This window comes from Aquarana catesbeiana, linkage group LG01, assembly GCF_042186555.1.
Source record: "Aquarana catesbeiana isolate 2022-GZ linkage group LG01, ASM4218655v1, whole genome shotgun sequence".
Lineage (NCBI taxonomy): Eukaryota > Metazoa > Chordata > Amphibia > Anura > Ranidae > Aquarana > Aquarana catesbeiana.
In genome coordinates, this window is record NC_133324.1 from 143,724,939 (window position 1) to 143,746,750 (window position 21,812).

General features: G+C 44.5%; 1 protein-coding gene across 1 annotated transcript in view; it reads right to left on the bottom strand.

Moving 5' to 3' along the window:
* Nucleotides 1-21,812, bottom strand: part of OCLN (occludin) — an 89,603-nt gene that overhangs the window by 51,334 nt on the left and 16,457 nt on the right. Inside the window, exons 3-4 of the mRNA XM_073624423.1 lie at nt 5,231-5,897; nt 4,185-4,346 (exon numbers count right to left, since the gene is read on the bottom strand). Coding sequence (XP_073480524.1) covers nt 4,185-4,346; nt 5,231-5,897 — 829 coding nt within the window. The remainder of the gene's footprint in view (nt 1-4,184; nt 4,347-5,230; nt 5,898-21,812) is intronic.

A 21,812-nucleotide genomic window follows, 5' to 3' on the forward strand; every position in this document is an offset into this window, starting at 1 on the left:
TTAAGTCCAGAGCAGTGGACAACTCAATCCAGGGTTTTGGGTCTTCTGCTCCTCAAGTGCTCAGAAGCCATCACTACTATAGTAAACCTGTTCTGCTCACTCTTACAAAAAGCCTAGACACTAGAAGCAGCACATAATGATTTCAAGTTTTTCAGCAAAAGTGCCCTCCTCGCAGGGTTACCAATTTTCAGTAAATTTACGAACAGTTTGTAAAATCCGTATTCTTTGCATCTGTCCACAAATGTCCTTGACGGCCATGCAGTCTGCATGTCCATAATTGACATTCACAGACAGATGAACAAAATTACGGTCTGTGAATTTCAATTATGGACATGCAGACTGCATGGCTGTCACGGACATTTGTGGACAGATGCAAAGAAGAAAGATTTTACAAACCGTTCGTAAATTTACTCAAAGTTGGCAGCCCTGCTTTGTCACAATGCCAGTCAGGCAGAAGACAAACTTTTCATTAGGAAACAGTTATAGTTAATCTATAAACTTTATTTTTGACTTTATACATACCTTAGAAGTCGAATCACAGATAGTGTAGCAATATGGACTACAACCATAAAGTACAGTGATCCTCCAGTATTTCCATGCATTGCATGGCCCTCTAGTGATCAGTGTTATCAAGCGACATAATATTGGTAAGCCAAACAAAAAGGGATTGTGGGATGAGTAGTTCCTCAGACTCGTAATTGCTTTGCATGATTATGCGCCTGGACTACATATCCCAGGAATCTTTGCTACCATCAGGAAGATTGCTGGGGAGTAGCAAAAAAAAAAAAAAAAAAAAAAAAAAAAAAAAAAAAAGCAAAAGCCTGCGTGGAGCTCTTTCTCCTGGGCCTGACGTGAGACAGACCTCTCCATGCATGGAGAGAAGGGTTGCGGCCTACCACGCGGTATAACACTCCAATCCATACCAGAGGGGCTTGCTCTGCTGCTTGTCATTGGACGTCCACCCAGCACCACTCCGATTACCGTTTAGCCGGTGTACCAAGCTACACATCGGGAGATCGAGATGGCGGATCCGCTGCACGAGTGTCGATACACGAGACACTGTCCGGAAGACATATCGACCTGGTCGTTGAGGGGACAAATGCCCAACCTTTACCCACCCTTTGTCATGGTTTCACTGGGACACTTTGCACAGACCTCTTTACCTTAAGGTGGGAGTCCATGGAAATTTTTTTTTTTTTTATGTCAGCAGCTGCAAATACTGCAGCTGCTGACTTTTAAAATAAGGTCACCTGTCCCGGGGTCCAGCGATGTCGGCACCCGAGACCGAACCGTCCCTCAATCCTCGGGTGCTGCCGCCACCATTCTCAGTGAGGGAATCAGGAAGTGAAGCGTTGCGGCTTCACTTCCCGATTCCCTACTGCGCATGCGCGAGTCGCGCTGCGCATTCTCAATGGTCCCCGCTATCTCCTGGGACCTGTGTCTTTCCCAGGAGACAGCGGGGGAGTGCGGGAGGGGGCGTGACTCCTGCGGGAGTCTATTCCCGGAAGTGGGTGCAGATACCTGTCTTAGACAGGTATCTGCACCCCCCACCCCCCTGAAAGGTGCCAATTGTGACACCGGAGGGGGGGGGGGGGGGATCCGATGAGCGGAAGTTCCACTTTTGGGTGGAACTCCGCTTTAAAAAAGGGGTTGTAAACCCTCGTGTTTTTTCACCTTAATGCATTCCAGGTGAAAAAACACCTGGCAGTGATCGGCCCCTTAGTTTTACTTACCTGAGCCCTGGAATTTCACATGCCGGAGACGCACTTTTCCTCTGCCCGGGGTTCTCGGCTCTTGATTGGACAGATTGATAGCAGTGTAGCCAATGGCTCCTGCTGCTGTCAATCAAATCCAAGGACATGGGCGCCGGGCCAAGTCGGGCATTCGTGTCTATGGACGCAAATGCTGGACTCGGGAGCGCGCCCGCAAGGTAACCCCTCCGGAAGAGCGCGTCTACTAGGGGGTTATCTGATGTGGGGAGGAGCCACGAGAGACCCCAGAAAAGGATGTTTGTGGCCACTGTGCAAAACGAGCTGCACAGTCGAGGCAAGTATGATATGTTTGTCATTTAAAAAAAATAAACAAACAAGCATTTACAAAATCACTTTAAGAATACTTAACTGAACCCATTTTGAATGCTGTACTTAGACATCTTTAGCATTCTTCAATACAAGAAACGTATTGCTTCTTACCACACCCTATTGGATTACAGTTAATGAGCTTCTATGTACCGGTGAAGACCATCAGATCTGCAACAGGGACACTACTGCTATTACTGATACAAGGGTCATCACACTATTACTTCCAAGCCTGATATTTCATTAGAGTAACAGTTATAGGCAGGCCAGGTTCCATTTTCTGCAGTGTGTCAGTATAATCTGTTAACTGTATTTATCCCTTCAGAGGCTAGCATTAGTTCTTTGAGGAAGTGTATATAGCATACTGTTTATTTGTTAATACCTTGTCTTGTGTCATTCAGGGGAATTTTTTCTTGCCGAGTTGGCGCTGTTGTCTAAAACTCAGCAGATCTATTACCTCCTCTTTGTGACAACATCCCTTTAATTGGTTCAAGTAGATATCAGAAGATAAAATACAGAGTCGTCTGATTTATTACTTTACAGTGGTACAAGGATGTCAGAACCCAGAGTGTCAGGTGGGTTGGAATGTTCACCAGGTCATGGCAGTGCAGATGAGCAGGTAATTGCAAGTAGTCCCTTAGGGGGTCGTGCTACAATAGCATTACAGAACATGCAAAGAATCTGTTCATTAATTGCTTGGCAAAGTTGTAAGTAGGTGCTTGTGGGGTATCATTGAAGTTACTGTATTTCTGCTGTTGTATTAATTGCTCTGAGCAACTGTGTAGTTTTAGGCTGCCCAGGATGAGTAGGGTGACTAGACTCTTTCCCAGGCTTTCCTGGGTCCTGTCCTGTTGTAAGCAGCATAACTACAAGAGTAGGGCTCAGAGCTACTCTCTTCCTCATGAGATTTGCAGAAGGACTGCTGCCAGATTTAGTCCTACAGTAGCACATGGTTCCCTTCTAAGAGCTGCCAGCAAGACAGCGTGGTAAGCAGTAAGGTCCGGATCACCAGAACAATTTAACCCAAAGCATCATCCGTCTTCCACCCCAAAAGGATCTCCACTACTGGACTCTGCCAGTGTTGCACTTGCACCTATACAGGCAAGTCTGGACAACCAGTGTGTAGTTAGTTTGGAAAACTAAATGTGCACCGAGACCTGTATACGTTGAAGAAGCTTTCAGTAAAGTTCAAGAACTGTTCAAATGCCTGGTCTGAAGGTACTCTAAAAGGGGCATATGGCGCAGCAGAAGAAGAAGAACAGGCCCTGTAAAGCACACGCACACAGGATATGAAATGAAAGGCCACTACAAAAAGGTTCGGCAGGAGAGTAATTGCCATGGGTACCCATAGCACGTACCATGGTGCATGTTATAATGGGAGTTGTGCGAATGAGTCCTAAAACCTACAAGTTGTGCAGAGTCTTGAGTTTCATAGCTATTCTGAAGTACAAGTAACTTCTACAATAAAGCATTTGTTTGATGGCTGTGATGTAACACTTTTTCCTTGGCAACCCTTTTTGCTTAGTGTTTGGCAATTGCATTCCCTCCAACATTTTTTTCTTTGTCAAACAAGTTCTCTGGCCAGAAGAACTAAAAAGAAAGGTCACAGTAAAAATAATGTATAAGGAATAAAAGTGATCCAGGAGACGCATCAGTAAATGTGACCAAATATTAAAATAAACATGCTCGTCATTGCCAAAGATTTGTAGCTCTGTTCTTACACAAAATACTAAAGCAAACCTGGGAGATTCACAGCATAAAAAAAATAATCAGTCAACATTGGTGAAATCTGCATGGCAGAGCTATTGCCAACTGGTTTTATATTTTTAGGTTTAAACTCTTACCAATCTTTAACATAAAAAGTTAATCAACTCTGCCATTCCAAACTTGCTGTTAAGTCCATTAACAAAATGGGCAGCCCTATCAACACAGAGAGGAACTATGACATGACAGCAATACAAACAAGCACCTTGTGGTGCCTCAGATCATGGCCATGGTCTAGCGATAGGTTCCTTTTAAAGATGCTGAAATGGAATTTAATAGTAAAAGAGAACAATAAAAAAGGTAATTGGCAATTACAAAAAGAGCTCTCGAGTTCAGACTCACCCATTCTTCCACATTAGGATCTCCCTCGCCTCCAAACCTTTCTTTCCTCCAGAGAATGTTCATTTTACCATGTTGGTTGATCTTTATTCTGATTTTCACAGCAAAGAATATGATAATGGCAAATGCCACCACTATCAGGAAACCCAGGACAATGGCAATGGCCTAGAAGGGGAAAACCATGACATTAATTAGGATTTCTGGCGCATCTTGAAACAAAAAATACAACAAAGACGACCCATAACTGTAGAGCAGTTAAAATTCTAATCAGCAGGAATGGGACAACATTACTCTCCAAAAGATCCAGAAACTGGTCTCTTTACCTTCCAGACATTTTACTGAAATGTTAAAAGAAGAGGAGGGGATGCTACACCATGGTGCACATGGCCCTGTCCCAACTTTAAGACATGTTGCTGCCATCAATATAAAAAAGAAAAAATATTTTTTTTTTTTTTTAAACACTACATTTTCTTAGTTTAAAACATTTGATATATTTTCTATTCTTTATCGTGAATAAAATATGGGTTTATGAGATTTGTAAATCATTGCATTTTGTTTTTATGTAGATTTTACAGTGTCCCCAACCGGGGGTTGTAAAATTTGGTCATTACAAAAAAAATCCTTGCATAGGACAATTGTAGGCAGCATAAGCAGTTTTACATAACCACATAACAGATCAGGTTCTGAAAATGACTGGTGAGATGAATTCCAGGATCTAAATTTGAGACTTCCAAGCACTTGTTTACTAATAGTATTACATGTTCTAATAACTGAAAAGGTGGACTACCTCACAAAACAATACATTTATTGGACCTGGCAAGGGTTGCATTTTTTAAACATTTATATACATTTTACACTGAACAGGGTGGTCCTTTTAGACAGTTGTCACCTCTGGAAAATGTCTCCCTTCTTCTGGAAACAACTCCAAACTTTTGGTCTGTTACCTACTATCCTCAGGGACAATGGTCCCCAGGACAAAGGGGCAATGGTTTATAATCACTCCCAATCAGTTTTTGTATGTAGATTTTAAATAAAAAGGACAAGCTTACCTCCTGTGGCTCAACTACACAGTAGTGGTAAAGGTACTGATTCACAAAAACTCCAGTTGTGACTGGTGAATAGAACTGGTTGCATATGGACACAATCTGTGTGTAAAAAGCAGATCCAGATGCCTGTGCTACAGGATTCACTCCTATGGTGTACACGATCGTTGCAATAAAGACAAACCCTCCGATAATCGCACTGGCAATGATAACAATCATGTAAAAGCGCCTGGTAGTAGAAGATTCGGTCCTTGTTACAAGCATCACAAAAAGCACCATACTAAGAATAAAGCAAATAGCGGCCATGGCGAGGAGGAATCCTTTGGCAGTTCTTGGGTCAGTATAATTTCCTCCATAGGCAAAACCCATTCCCATCTGAGATGTACCAAATCCATATCCATTGTATCCAGAATATCCTCCTCCCATGCCGTAACCCATGGATTGTCCTGTGACATCCAAATCCCATGGTAACGTGGAAGCTACACAAGCAAAAATGCCAACACACATGACAACAATAAGGATAGCCATAATCTTGATGATGCCAGGTGGAGAGCTCCATTTGTAGAAATGCTGAGTTACAGGGACCTCATCGTCTGGATAGTAAGAGTAAGCTGGCTGTGAGCGGATCTCTCCTCCGTACATATCTCGACTTGGGGCATAGTTAGAAGGTCGGCTACAAAAAAATAAAACAAAAAAAAAAAGAAAGAAACAATTACAAACAAAATTAAAAAAACCACACACACACACACACACACACACACACACACACACACACACACCTTTTCCTATATAGCAGCAAAAGCCTGGATTTTATCATATTATCTGAATGGTGATACTTTAGAAAGAAGATATGCATTCCAATGCCAGATTACATGCTTGTCCCATGTCCAATTACATGTGCATTATATGTTTGCATATACAGTGGAGGAGAATTGAATGAATATACATATGCAACCTTGTGTTATCTTCATATTAAGTTCAATCCATGTATCATTGTTCAGTTATGTATTTATTTTTAACCAAGCATGTAGCACTTTTATAAAGCATCGCAAAACTATTTCCACTTCTACAGCAACAATAAAGACTCCCTGTACAGAGCATCAACAGGCTTGACAAAAAGGGAAAGGGAATCCAAAACGCATTGCCAAGCAGGAGTAAACACCAAGGTCATCCAAACATTGAGGATGCTGTGTACACCAGCTACAAATGGGTCCTCTGCTTGCTACATCTCACACATTAGCCCTACCACTGGCCATGGACCTGACCGCCCATCTAAAGGCCACTTTTAATTCCCTTTGTGGGCAACATTTGTTTTTCAGCAAAAGTAAGCGTGTGTGAGAGTGAGAGTGAGAGTGAGAGATTATATATCACTTAATTTGTGCTCTTTGCCCTCCATGCTTTTGGCCATTGGGCAAAGGGTCTATATGGCACATAAACAAGTGGTGGAGGTGATACGATTTAGATTTTTTGCCAGTAGGGACCTTTCCTGCATTATAGGTGTACGCTATAAGAAGATTTACACACAACATACAAGATCTCTCCTTCACCAGAATTATGAACACTATTACAGAAGTCATACCACTATCAACTGTACTCTCCAAAGCGAAGACGAGGGAGCATTTTACAATAACTGTACTTGTGTATGTAAATAGCCTTAGAGTGGCATTCTGCACCAGAAAGAACACCAGAAAGAACATGGTAAAACATTATATACAGTATCTCACAAAAGTGAGTACACCCCTTACATTTTTTGTCAATATTTTATTATATCTTTCTATGTGACAACATTGAAGAAATTACACTTTGCTATAATGTAAAGTAGGGAGTGTACAGCTTGTATAGCAGTGTAAATTTGCTGTCCCCACAAAATAACTCAACACACAGCCATTAATGTCTAAACCGCTGGCAACAAAAGTGAGTACATCCCTAAGTGAAAATGTCCAAATTGGGCCCAAAGTGTCAATATTTGTGTGGCCACCATTATTTTCCAGCACTGCTTTAACCCTCTTGGGCATGGAGTTCCGGCCAGCTTCTTTCAAAGGGGCATGACTGAAAGCGCAATAGAATAGTAGGGGAGATAGATGTACTAACATTGCATTGTTGGTACAGCAGCTCCAACCTGAGCGGTCAGAACAGTTTTGGTGAGTCATCAGGAGTTTGGCAGTCTCCAGAAGGAATCGCGCTTTAATCGGGATCATCGGGAACACAGACCTCTAAATGCCGGCTAGGTAAGCTGTCCTTAAGCTTACTATATTTCTGCCTTTCCTATGTATCCTATCTGTCGGTTCTCAAGGAAACCAGACCACTCTCGGACCTTTCTGGTTGGGCAACGTATGTGTGAATGCGTTTTTGTCCCCCTTCACGGGTCGGAGTGTGTGTGTGTAGTGTGTGTAGTGTGTCTCTGCAGTTCCCTGCGTTGACTCTTTGTGGGCGACCTGGGTCAGAGGCGCATGGTAGAGTCAGATAAAACCCACAGAGAAGAGACGCGGAGGGTCTCTTAATGAGTGTTTTGTCTATTGTCATAAACCCCTAATATCCATGCAGATAAGTGGAGACTATACTTGTAAATCTGCACATTTGCTTTACTATTTGTTTTAGAGGCAAGAGGGTATAGGCACAAGTAGAGAAGACTGGCCAGTCATTATGGGCATTAAATAAGGGAATGAAGGGTGAGAGGCCTTCAAAAAATGCCCAGCGCAAGATGACCACTTGAGAATATATGACAGTAATAAGGAGAGCCGGCAAAACTGTAATCCTTGAAGTGTCGTTTATTGATACATCAGAGTGACGACTAAGGCTATTGCCGAAATGTGTCAGCTTTATTGTTTTGCCACTCTGCTGTACCAATAAACGACACTTCAAGGATTACAGTTTTGCCGGCTCTCCTTATTACTGTTGCATTGGAGTGTGTTGGGACACATCGAGCCTCGGCACCTGTGAGTGGATCTGGTGTATGGATTGAGTTGTCCCTGCAGAGAGCGCTGTTACCTTTCTTCTTTTCCATGAGAATATATGAACCGAAGGTACAGTCTGCCTATACTGAGCCCCTAGATAAATGGGTAGAATGGACAAAGGGAACAGTTAAACCTTTAACATCTGAAGGGACTTTTGATTTACAAGTATGGCCCACTACTGTGCAGTGAAGGAACGTAGAGAATAGCTTGCACATACATAGGAGACAGGAGCTAAAGTATCAAATCAAACTGACTTGACGGAGATGTTTAATAAAAGTACTGCCCAAATTTACTACGTTGGGCCAGAAGACTCTGTAGAGGAGGACCCCCCCCCACCTTATGTGGCTGCCAGTTTGGCTTTAAGGGGTCCACCAACAAAAGCACAAGAATTAGGTTACATGGAACACACAAAAGATGAGCTGGGCAATATAGTAGAGAGCGAAGGTTTAACAGTCCCATATTAACCTACAAAGAGGTATTTGGCTCGTATCCTAGAAACAGATTATTGGCATAAATCAAAAAGGCACATATGCAAAACTAGATCTCTCTGAACTTAAAGTGGTTGTAAACCCTTGTGTGACATTTAGCTATAGGTAAGCCAAGAATAAGAATAAGGAAATATCTCCTAAACATGCGCCATTTAGGAGATTTCACTGGTAGTGCGCCAACGTCATCGGCGCATGCACTGTGAAGAAACAGACCACAGTGCCGTTTCTTCCCCCACGTGTGCTGTGACTGACGGATCCCACGCACATGCACGGGAGTGACGTCACGCGGCTCCGGCCAGTCACAGATCCAGAGTCCACGGCCCCGGAAGGAAGAGGACGAAGGGCGAAGATGGACCAACAAATAAGATGTAGGTCTGCTGGATTGCACCCCAGTCACGATAAAAATTAAACCAGGAACCCATCTCCCACAGATTAAACAGTACCCACTGAGTATTGCTCAGACTGAGGGGGATAAAGGATCAAATCACTCTACTGAAAGCAGCATGGGTTGTATCAATTAAGTCCCAAGCCAATACACCCCTGTTCCCAATTGCAAAGAAGCCAGACAAAAAGGGTGGGCAGGTGACATACTGCATGGTGCATGGTTTGAAAGCCATTAATTTGATGCAGATACCCCAACCCCCACACTTTACTAAGTGGAATACCTGCCTCCAGCACCTGCTTTACAGTGATTGATCTGGCACATGCTTTCTTTTCTGTGCCCCTGCACCCAGATGGCTGGCACCTCCCCCCCCCCCCCCCCCCCCCATTTACCCATGATGCCCAAAAGTTAGCATGGACAAGATTGCCCCAAGGCCGTGTGAGTAGCCCCTCTGAATATAATATTGCCTTAAAGTATTGACCAATGGTCTCCCTCACACCCAAACACAGTTTTGCTTCTGTACATAGACGATTTGCTTATTTGTTCTGATACAAAGGACATTTGTAGCAGAGAAATGTTAAGCCTTCCATTGTTTCTCTATAACAGTAACAAAGTTAGCAAAGATAAGCTACAATACTGCCAAGAGAAAGTGATCTTCCTGGATCACTGCATGTCACATGGAATCCGTCACCTAACCCCAGATCGAGTTAAAACTCTACAAAAATCTGAAAAGCCAAAGAAATGTACAGCAACTACGTGTCTTCCTGGGGTTAGTGGGATATTGTAGGGACTGGATTCCAAATGCATCATACCTTATGGCTCCTCTATACGAGGCCACCACTAGAAACCATTTCAGACTCACATGGGACAATGAATTGCAGATGAAGGAGCTTATTAAAATTTGGTCTGAAGCTCCTGCCATTGGACTTTCTGACTATATGAAGACGTTCTCATTGTTCTGTCATGAATTCAATGGATTTGCTGCAGGTGTACTCACCCAGCTACATGGAGACAAACAGGGGCCTGTGATGTATGTAGCAGCCTCATTAGACCCCGTTATCAAAGGCTTCCCCAGTTGTATGCGAGCCATAGCAGCCTGCATTTTGCTACTAGACAAAGTAACTGAGCTTGTACTAGATTCTGCTCTGATCCTGTATGTGCTACACGCAGTATAGGAAATCGTGAATCAAGTAAATACCAGACACGTGTCTGCCAGAAGATTTGACAAAGTACCAGTCTGCTCTTTTTGCTCCATTGAATTTAATAAACAATGTGTTACTTTAAATCCGGCTACTCTTCTTCCTATAATTGATGAGGAAGATGCAACAAATGGTACTGATGTAGAAACAGTTTTTCTCATGATTGTATGGCTCTGGAGGTAGAAAGGGACTCTGTCACACCAGCAAAAAAGATGAGCCTTTATCAGATTGTGACACGCTTATTCGTGGATGGTTCCAGATTTTATACGGATGGTCAGCCACACAGAGGGTTTGCTGTAACCACTACAGACACCATTTTACATCAGGAAGCATTGATACCCCAGATGTCAGCACAGGAAGCGGAGTTGTGTGCTGTAGTCAAAGCATGTCATCTCCTAGAGCAGTGATGGCGAACCCTGGCACCCCAGATGTTTTGTAACTACATTTCCCATGATGCTCATGCACTCTGCAGTGTAGTTGAGCATCATGGGAAACGTAGTTCCAAAACATCTGGGGTGCCAAGGTTCGCCATCACTGTCCTAGAGAATCAAAGGTGAAAAGTTCACACTGACAGCAGATATGCATTTGGCATAGCTCACGATTTTGGGCCCATTTGGAAAGCACAGAACTTCCTGACTAGTGCAGGGAAGCCAGTGAGACATGCAAAACTCAGAGCAGCTATTTGAGGCCTTTCAGAAACCAGAAGTTGCCATCTTGAAGGTAAAAGGACATGCAAGGGAAAAAATGACATGACAGCCAGAGGAAATGCTTTAGTGGATCAAGCGGCAAAGGATGTTGCCCTTATGCAATTTGGAGTCAGACCCACTGTAGGGGTCGCCCAGGTAGTGGGGACAGATACCCCTCATCAAGTGCAGTGGGATGTAGAAAACTTTAATTCAGTTGCAGAGCCGGGCCCCTGATGAAAAGAAGGATAAATGGATCAAATGTAATGCTACCCAAAATCAGCAGGGCCTGTGGAGCGCTGACAACAGGTGGTGCCTACCCAGGAGTTTGTACCCAGTTTTAGCACAACTGGCACATGGCATCAATCATCTTGCCAAAGGAGCGATGGTGGCACTTAATGACTGCTATTGGATAGCATCTAGATTTAGTGCATTTGCAGCCAGGTTTTGTGCTTCATGTCTCACTTGTGCTCTGTACAATGCAGGGAGGCCTGTCCACGTTCGCCAAAAGCATTATCCTAAGCCAGATTTCTCTTTCCAAAGAATTCAAATAGACTACATTCAGATACCCAGAATAGGCACCTATGAGTACGTTTTAGTGTGTGTTGACGTTTTCAGGTTGGCCTGAGTGCTGGCCGGTAGCTAAAGCAAAAACAGCAAAGAAAGTTTTGAATGAAATAGTTTGTAGATATGGAGTTTCTGAAACTATTGAGAGTGACAGAGGAACCCATTTTACTGGGGAAGTAAAGAAAGAGGTGATGGAAGCCCTTCACATACAGCAAGCTTTCCATACGCCTTATCCACAAAGTAGTGGTAAAGTTGGAAGACTTAATGGAATTTTGAAAAACAGATTTACAAAAATTAAAACAGACAGGAAAAAAGGATGGGTGGAAGCTTTGCCATTAGCCCTATATTCTGTAGGAACTACCCCCAAAAACAACCACATGGGCTGTCCCCTATGAGATTTTATTTGGAGGGCCACCCAAAACAGGGCTATATTTTCCAGAACAGTTGCAGGTTTCTCACTCTAGTCTGTTAGAATATGTTAAGATTTTGCAAAGAACATTCAATAAAATACATGAACGAGTTTATAAAATCCATCCCCGACCCAGATTCTGTTTCAGGTATTCACAGAATACAACCAGATGACTGGGTGGGTAGTGGTCAAGCGAAACAGAAAGCCACTAGAACCAAAATTTGACGGACCAGATTTGGTGCCTTTTGACAACCAGTTCCGCTGTTCAGTTGGAAGGAAAGCCCACCTGGATTCATGCCAGTCATTGCAAGAAAATCCTGAAGTGACGATATCCTTTGAAAAAATTATGATGACGTTTCTTTTCTTTTTGTGGTTTGTGAGTACTGAGACAGGGAGAAATAACCCTTTCATCCAAACGTTAAAATTGTAAGCAACCCATAGCAACGTTAGTAACTGCTAGGTGTGTTCTCATATCTATATCCCAGATCCAGAACTAAATAGAAGCCTTTATAGTACAAATTGCTCACAGTTCCCAATATGTGAAAATAATCGGTTACCTGAGATTCCATGTTATTGCTTCCAGTCTTTTAGGAGCAGGTATACCATCCATACGTAGAAGGTTATATTATATATGTGGAGATAAAGCTTATGCCTGGCTTCCTACAAATGTTACAGGCACATGTTATATTGGGAAGTTAACACCTGCTTTGGCTGTTGGCAAAGATACAGCGTGACCAGATCAAAGTCCAGAATACCCTTTAGAGTTCAAAAGAGCTATTCACTGAAGGTGACATGTCATGGTTCCCTTCCTGGTCAGGATGGGGAATTGAATCCATGAAAAGAATAATTATACTAGAATTGTAGATGAGATTATAAACCTTACTACCACTGATATTAGTTTATTAAGGGGAGAAATGGCTGAGTTTAAGTATTATTAGAGCACAGATTAACGCTAAATTATCTCACTGCAGCTCAAGGTGGGATGTGTAAGGTATTTCACACTGACTGTTGTATATACATTTGTGATAATGAGGACATTATTAAAAGGGCATCTTGCTAAGATAAGAACTACAGAATAAAGGCCAGAGATAATGCTAAAGATGGATGGAACCCCTTTAAGGGTTTAGGAGGTTTTGGTGACTTTTTATATGGCCTAGCAAAATGGTTACAGAAACTAGGTGCTTACATTGTGATGTTCCTATTTCTCATATTTGTTATTTACTAACTCGTCAGGCTATGCCTCTGTGTGACCACCCGCTGTACCAACAAATGGTCCACTACCCCTGATGAACCCATTATTGTGAGAAAACTAGGAGAGCGCTGAACAGGATGCCATCTCTCTGCACCAATTTAACAGGAGTTACCAGCAATCGGCTGAATGTAACACGGAGAAGAATGGTGTCAAATAAAAAAGGAGGGAAATGACAGACATTCGCTGTATTGTTCATTTAAGCACAAGAGACTCCATTTTGTTTGCACTGCTGAAATGTGTTCTGTACCATTCACCTAACACACAGACCTTCTGCTAGAAGCTCTGTCTCTACTCCCCCCCCCCTCAAGGTTTTACTTTTGCAATTGTTCTATTTGCTAGCTTTTAATAACATATTTCTCTTTGTTAGCTTTTAACATCTCACACCACCCCTTTCTTATCTATGTATAAAATAACCATAAATTGGCACTGAACGGACATTTTAAAAAACACAGTGATTGCGTCTTGTGAATCTGTTCCTGCAGCTGCAGTTTTAACTTCTGTTTTTAGAGTCCCAATCTGAAATAATTCCATAACAATAAATAGGAGGTTTGTGAATAATAAAAGGATTTTTATAACAGCTTACCTGTAAAATCCTATTCTTTTGAAGTACATCACGGGACACAGAGCCATAGCAATTACTATGTGGGTTATAGTCCACCTTCAGGTGTTGGACACTGGCACACCCTAAACAGGAAGTTGCCTCTCTATATAACCCCTCCCACTACTAGGAGTATCTCAGTTTTGTAGCAAACAATGCATGTGTATACTAGAAAGCGGGGCGGGACCTCTGTGTCCTGTGATGTACTTCAAAAGAAAAAGGATTTTACAGGTATGCAGTTATAAAAATCCTATTATCTTTAATCATACATCAAGGGACACAGAGCCATAGTAATTACTATGTGGGATGTCCCAGAGCAATGCCAACTGAGGGGAGGGAGACACAACCAAAGTAGCGCACCATGAGATCAGAGGATTTATACTGCTGCCAGCAGTACACTGTACCCAAAGGCGACATCCTCATGTCTTTTCACATCCACCAGATAGAATAGAATCTGGTAAATGTATGGATTGAAGACCAAGTTGCGGCCTTGAAGAGTTGAGCCATGGAGGCATGGTAATGCACTGCCACAGCCCTAGAGGAGTGCCCTTTGATTTGAGAGGGTAGAACTACCTCTTTAAACCATAAGCTTGAATGATTACTTGTCGAATCCATTTAGAAATAGATTTCGATGCTGTCTGCCCTCTTTTAGGATCTTCAAGCAATACGAACAAAACATCCGTTTTCCAAATCTGAGCAGTCATCTTTAAGTAGACTGCTCTCACCACATCAAGAGAATGTAGTAATGTTTCTTCCATAGAACAGGGTTCTGGAAAAATGAAGGTAAAACAATATCATGGTTTAGATAAAAATCTGATATTACCTTCGGTAAAAAGTTAGGATGAGGACGCAATACTACCTTATTCTTGTGAATAAAAATATGGCTCTTTGGGGGGCATGTCCAAGATGTCGGCCTGAGCAGACATGCTTCCCAGAGCTCTGCTAGAGACTAATCCTCATACACTATCCTGCCTGGAGTGATTGCCCCTGTTTTGGGCGTCTGAATTCCCATATGTCGTCCAGATCATCTGCCGGACCGAAGAGCGGTAAGAATCTCCGTTTCCTCCCGAATACACCGGAGGTTGCTGTGTCCGCAGTGCCTGGGGTGAAAAGCCTGCGCAGCCATTCCAATATGGCCACTCAGACGGCGGTGGAGGAGAGCCCCTCCGCCTCCCTTCCTGGAATCCCTGAAGTGATGGCGGCGATTTCAGCATGTCAGGCCACTTTAGCAGGGAAGATGGAAGCCGTACAGACCGATGTAGGACTGATTAGGCAGGATCTGGAGAAGATCCGGGGCCGTCTCGGGGGTGGCTGAGCAGAGAGTGGGACAGGTGGAAGACATAGCAGAGGAACACTCGGTGGCGATTCGGACCTTGCAAAATAAGGTGAAGGTCCTGGAATATCGTGCCGAGGACACCGAAAATCAAAGTAGGCGCAACAATTTGCGAATAGTAGGCCTCGCAGAGGGAGCGGAGGGACAGAATCCGACCACCTTCGTGGAAGACCTCCTGAGATCCCTGTTCCCTGGAGCCCAGTTGTCCTTTTACTTCACTGTGGAGAGAGCACATAGAGTTCCACCGCAGCGAGATCCGCCTGGCTCCCCACCCCGCACGCTGATCCTACGCCTGTTAAACTTTAGGGACAGAGATGAACTTCTGCGAGCTGCAAGAACGAGGAAGGACATTTCCTACCAGAATAATAGGCTGCTACTGTTTCCCGATTACACCATAGAGACCCAGAAGCAGCGTAGGTCTTTTGACGCGGTTAAGGCTGCCATGAGGGCGAAGAGAATTAAATACAGTATTCTCTTTCCTGCAAAGTTGAGAGTGGTAGACGGTGAGACGATCCGTTTCTTTACCAACCCCAAGGATGCTTCCTCATGGTTGGAATCGCTGCCTGCACTGAAGTGAGCGGATCGGTAACTATCTATATTTTTGCTTTTCGGCGATTGCACTGAACTTCATTGTTTTAAGATAAGGAGCAGATTTCAAGCTGTTGGATTTTATAGTTGATGGGCTCCTAGTGCTCCGCCTGGTATCAGTTGCCGCCCTTTCTCATTTTACTTGGCAAAGGCCCTAAGAGATCAGCCCTGTTGGATCTGATGGATGCGGGATTTCTGGATGGCACCTGGGGTCTGGGGGCTGTGTTTATCCCAACCCTGAAGACGAGACTCCGCATACCTGACATCCTTACAAAATATGGGATGTTACTGAACTCATCCTCTTAAGTGTTGTGCCCCTGGATATTCCAGGTGAACTATGTACGTTCATGACAGTTTGGTATTCTTAGACTCTCTAGCAACTCTTGTTGGGAAGTAAGAAGACCCCCTAGTTAGCTCGGAGTGTGGTTACCCCTCTGTGCAATTAAGGTGGAGGGGTGATTGACTGTTTGACTGGGGCACGCCTCCCTGAGTAAGTTACTCTGAAGGACTCGGGGGGTTTTGGGGAAATATGCATGATCCCAGTTTCAGGGGTCTGCGGGGTAGGGAGGGCAGCCGTTGCTGACCCTGGTTAATTTTAGTTTGTTTTTTTTGTTTTTCACAAGTTTTCTACAGTAATACTCTTAACCTTTAGTTATGGTGCAAGATTTAATGAGAAGTTAATCTGGTGGCTGATGTGGCAGTGGTCGCTGATGTCTATCTTTCCGCCTGGGTGGTTGATCCTGTCCCCGGGGATGGAATATGGAGGCGGATTCCGATGGTCCATTAACTTTGATTACACAGATTATGGCTAATTTCTCCATTCTTTCCTGGAATGTCCGGGGAATGAACTCGGCGATTAAGCGTTCGCTGGTTTTCAAATATCTAAAAACCTATGCCCCTCACATTTGTATACTACAAGAGACCCACCTGGTGGGCTCGCGGATTCTTAGCCTCAGAAGGGCCTGGGTGGGCTCTCATTATGTCATATTCCAGCTATTCTCGGGGTGTTAGTGTTTTGGTTCACCGGTCCCTTCCATTTCAGCTTCGTGAGGTTAAAACTGACCCAGGCGGAAGATATGCAATTATTCATGTGACAATCGCCAATATGGCATATGTTATTGTGGGACTTTACCTCCCCCCTCCTGCAGATATGTCCCTACTATATGATATCATGCGAATGGTTGTACAGTTCAATACTCTACATGTCGTGTTGTTGGGGGACTATAATTTGGTTCCGTGTCCGCAGATCGACAGGCTCCACCAGTCTACTCGCAGGTCTCCTAATCTCATGCAATGGGCTGACACATTCGAACTTACTGATGTGTGGCGACATTACAATCCATCTGAGAGAATGTTCACATGTCATTCATCCACCTTTCGTACCCTTTCCCGCATTGACCTGGGGTTTGTTACGCGGGCAATGCTGCAGAGGGTCTCGAGGGCGCAGATCCTCCCTAGAGGAGTCTCAGATCATGCCCCTATTATGTTGACGGTACAGACAGGACCCACTGCTGGGAGGAGACTGTGGAGACTGTCGGGACACTGGATTGCAGATCCTAAGATCCAAGAAGATATGTCAGAGGCCCTGTGTCATTATTGGCTAGAAAACGTCGATTCAGTGGGAGCATTGGTGGGCTGGGATGCATTCAAGAGTTGGTTGAGGGGAGAATATATCTCCCGCATTGCCCATAGCCAGAAACAGTCTGTGCGGTCGCTGAAGGAATTGGAGGAGGAACTGAGGGACAAAGAGGCATGTTATGTGGCCGATCCTATGCCTCTTAATCATGGGAATTGGCAGTTTGCGTTGCGGGCGGTCGAACTTTTCAGGATAGAGACGACAAAGAAGTCAATGCTCAATACTGCTCAAAGGGTTTTTGAACACGGTGACAAAAACGGCAAAATGTTGTCGTGGCTGTCCCGGGGTCAAAATCCCAGTACCCATGTTGGGAGTATTAGAGACGAGGGAGGAGTTCATCTCACGAACTCTGATGAAATCCCTGCTAGATTTATGAGATATTACAAATCACTTTACTCGACTAGAGTGAATTATGATTTGCAGAGCTTGGGGCCTACCTAGATAGGGTGGACTTTCCTGTTCTATCTCGGAAAGCCGGAGAGATAATAGAGAAGGATATTACCCTGGAGGAGGTCCAGATCGCTATGACTCAGATGCAGCCTGGGAAAACTCCCGGTGCAGATGGCATCCCGATCGAGTTCTATTCCACTTATCAAGAATTCCTGGCCCCTAAGCTTACAAAACTGTTTTCCCAATTTGCCGAACTTGGCTCGTTACCGGAGTCTATGTCTGAAGCTGTAATTGTGTTGGTGCCTGAGGCGGATAAGGACCCCGAAGAATGTGCGTCATATCGACCGATTTCTTGAATTAATGTCGATGCAAAGTTGTTGGCAAAGATATTGGCTAACCGCCTGACGCAGGTCCTAGATGAACTTATTCATGTGGATCAGACGGGTTTGATGCCCGGCAAGGGCACTGACATCAATTTGCGGAGACTACAGCTTAACCTATCTGCCTCTCATGACAATGCTGGTTCTAGAGTCATTGCCTCACTCGACGCCGAGAAGGCATTTGACTCGGTTGAGTGGGGCTATCTTTGGAAGGTTTTGGGTAGATATGGGTTTGGCCCTCACTTTTTGCGCTGGCTACAGTTGCTCTACGACAAGCCCTCGGCCTGTATTAGGACCAGTGGTGGGATCTACGAGGGGTTTTTGCTGCAACGTGGTACACGGCAGGGCTGCCCTCTTTCCCCTTCCCTGTTCACCCTGGCATTGGAGCCTCTGGCCATCCTTCTCAGGGCGTCCCAGGAGGTGGAGGGGCTGCGGATCGGTCCCCTGGAGGAAAAGGCGTCACTATACGCCGATGATGCACTCTTATATTTACATGACGCGGGCTCCTCCTTGCGGGCTGCTTTGGAGCTATTCGACGAGTTCGGCCGTTTCTAGGGGGTCCGGATAAATTGGTCCAAATCAGTATTGTTCCCTCTAGACCCCTCGGCGCGGGTGATGGCGGCTCCTACTCAGTTGCAATGGGTCTCGAGCTTTAAATATCTTGGTATTAGAATAAGTCGTGACCCCTTGGAGTTTCATGAACTTAATATTCGCCCGGTTCTATCACAACTTAGAGCTCGTTGTGCCTCTTGGGGTAACCTTCCGCTTAACCTGTTAGGGCGCATTAACCTGATAAAGATGGTTTTTCTTCCAAAATTCAACTATCTGTTTAGGAACTCCCCGGTGTGGATCCCAAACGCATTCTTTAAAGAGCTGGACAGTTGTATTGGATCCTTTATTTGGGGAGGGTCTACCCCTCGGCTGGCGCGTTTCACCCTCTCTCTTCCTCTGCGGTACGGGGGCTTGGCGTTGCCTAATTTTCAGGTCTACTATTGGGCGGCATTCTTGGTATCGGTCCGTTGGTGGTTTCTCCGCTCTAGAGCCAATGCGGCGGTGTGCCTGGAGGCAGCTCTTTTGGGATCCCTTGGAGGCCTCGCAAACCTTGTGTATAGGGGACCTGGGGCTTATGCTAATCTCCCGCTCCCGACTAGAACGACACTTAGGGTGTGGGTGGTAGCCAGGAAGAGGTTTTTCAAAATCGGTCAGTGGTCACCATTTCAACCTCTGTGGGGTAATACTAATTTCCCACATTTCAGTACGATTCCGGACCCTCAGGTTTGGGCAAAATTTGGAATAAAGACCCTTCGGGATATTATGCCTGCAGGGAATTTATTGACGTACAAAGACCTTTCTGCTAAGTTTAAGTTACCTGGGTGGATGTACTTCAGGTACCAACAGTTACGCCATGCTGTGCGCGCACAGTTCACGGGACCCATTGTCCTGTCCATGGACCCCATAGAGGAACTATTGGCTCGGGAGTCACTTTCCAAGCCTCTCCTCCCTTTATCTGGCATTGCTTAGTTTGGACTCTCCTGGTTTGGAGAAGCTGTGGGAATCATGGAAAGCTGACATTCCCACTTTGGAGAGAGAGGAGTGGAATGACTGCTTTGAAGAGAGTTTTGGGTTGGTCATTTCATCCAGAGATAAAGTAATCCAGGCTAAGTTTCTTCACAGAGTGTACTACACTCCGCAGCGATTGCACAGACTGTACCCCTCGAGGGACCCCCTATGTGGTAAATGTGAGAGAGTTATAGGGACATACCTTCATATGTTTTGGACTTGTCCGGTGGTGGCTAAGTTCTGGGCTGCAGTGTTTGAGGCCATTAATGAGCGTCTTGGGTTATCATTGATACAGGCACCGGAGTTGGCATTACTGGGAGATGACCAGATGCCAAGGTATATTAAACTTATCGTTTTTTTACTATATTACGCAAAAAAGACGATTCTTCTTAGATGGACGTCTGCATCCCCCCCCCCCCCCCCCACCACCATGACGCTATGGGAAGATACCATTAATAAAGCTCTCCCACTGTATAAAATGACGTACTTAAATAGGAAATGCCCCAAGAAGTTTGAGGGTATTTGGTCACCTTGGACGGCTTAGGATTAATAATGCTTATACCTTGATAATATAATGGTGCTTGTGCTCACTGGTTGTCCGGGTTGTTTTGGGCTTCCCTCCCCCCCCCCCCCATTATCCCATTATCTACTTTCTATTCCCCTCCCCCCCCCCCCACCACTTCTTTCCCCAATAAACAGATTTTGACCGTGAAAAAAAATATGGCTCTTTACAAGAAAAAGCAGCCAACTCTGATACCCTTCTTGCAGCAGATATGGTTACCAGAAGAAAAAAAAAAGTTTCCTTGTCAAAAAAAGGACCAAAGGGAATATATCATATTGGCCCAAAAAAAGCCTGTTTTGTAATGCCGACAAAACTAAATTCAAGTCCCAAGGGTTCAGGGGTTACCTAACCGGAGATTAAGTCGTGTTACCTCCTGAATAAAGTTACGAACCAAAGAATGCAAAGCAAGCGGTTGTTGAAATAATACTGATAAAGCTGAGACCTGTCCTTAGAAAGCACTCAAAGCCAGGTTTATTTCTCACCCGATCTGCAGAAAGTCAAGGATTCTACCTTTGACCTATTTCCTGGGGTGCAACTCCTGGTTTCACACAAGGAGACATATGTTTCCCAGAGTCCATAATATATAATTATGGAGGCAGGCTCCCTTGCATTAACCAAGGTAGAAGCTGCTGAGCCCGATAGCCCACACTTCTTCAGAGTGTGGGTCTCAATAGCCAGACCGTTAAATTTAGCGTTTGTAAAGTAGGATAGAACACTGGACCTTGCGAGAGAAGGTCTGGCCGTGATGGTAGGGTCCATGGGTCCCCTACTGCCATCTTTACAATCTCTTCATACCAAGATTTCCTGGGCCCCGCTGGGGGCCACAAGAATCACCGACTTCCCTTCCTGCTCGATCCTGCGAAGAATTCGTAGACGCAGGCAGAATAGGAGGGAATGCATAAATCAGCGAGAACCAATACCACCGGAATAGCAAAGCATCTGTTCCGCATGCTAGCGGATCCTTTGTTCTTGACACAAAGTTGACGATTTCTTTGTTGAACCTGGACGCAAACAGATCTATGTCTGGGATCTCCCATTTTTGACAGATGGATATCGGGGTGAAGGAATCATTCTCCCGGGAACAACTGCTAGCGACTCAAGTAGTCCGCCTGCAGATTTTCTATTCCTAGAATGAAGACTGCCGATAGGCAAAGTGCATTGTTTTCTGCCCAAGATAGTATATGATTCGCCTTTCTCTGGGCCGCCCAACTTCTTGTGCCCCCTTGGTGATTAATATAGGCCATTGCCGTGACATTGTCGGATAGCATCCTGGCAGGACAATACCGTAAACTGAAAACTCAGGCCCTCAGGACCAAGAGCTTTGCCTGAACTTCTAAAATGTTAATGGGCAAGGCCATTTCTCTTGGACAGTTGCCTCTTCCAGGACTGTTCCAACCTAAACACACAAAAAAAAGAAGAAAAAAAAAAAAAAAAAAAAAAAGAAGAGGTTGATAGACACATATATACACAGTGTATACACATGTGTACATCATTTCAGCACTAAACCACCAATTATTGGGGGGCTCACTAACAACCAAACCAGGTTGTTAGACGTACTGACGCCATTTCCGGTCTCGTGGGAACGCTAATAATGTGTTTGCTGCATC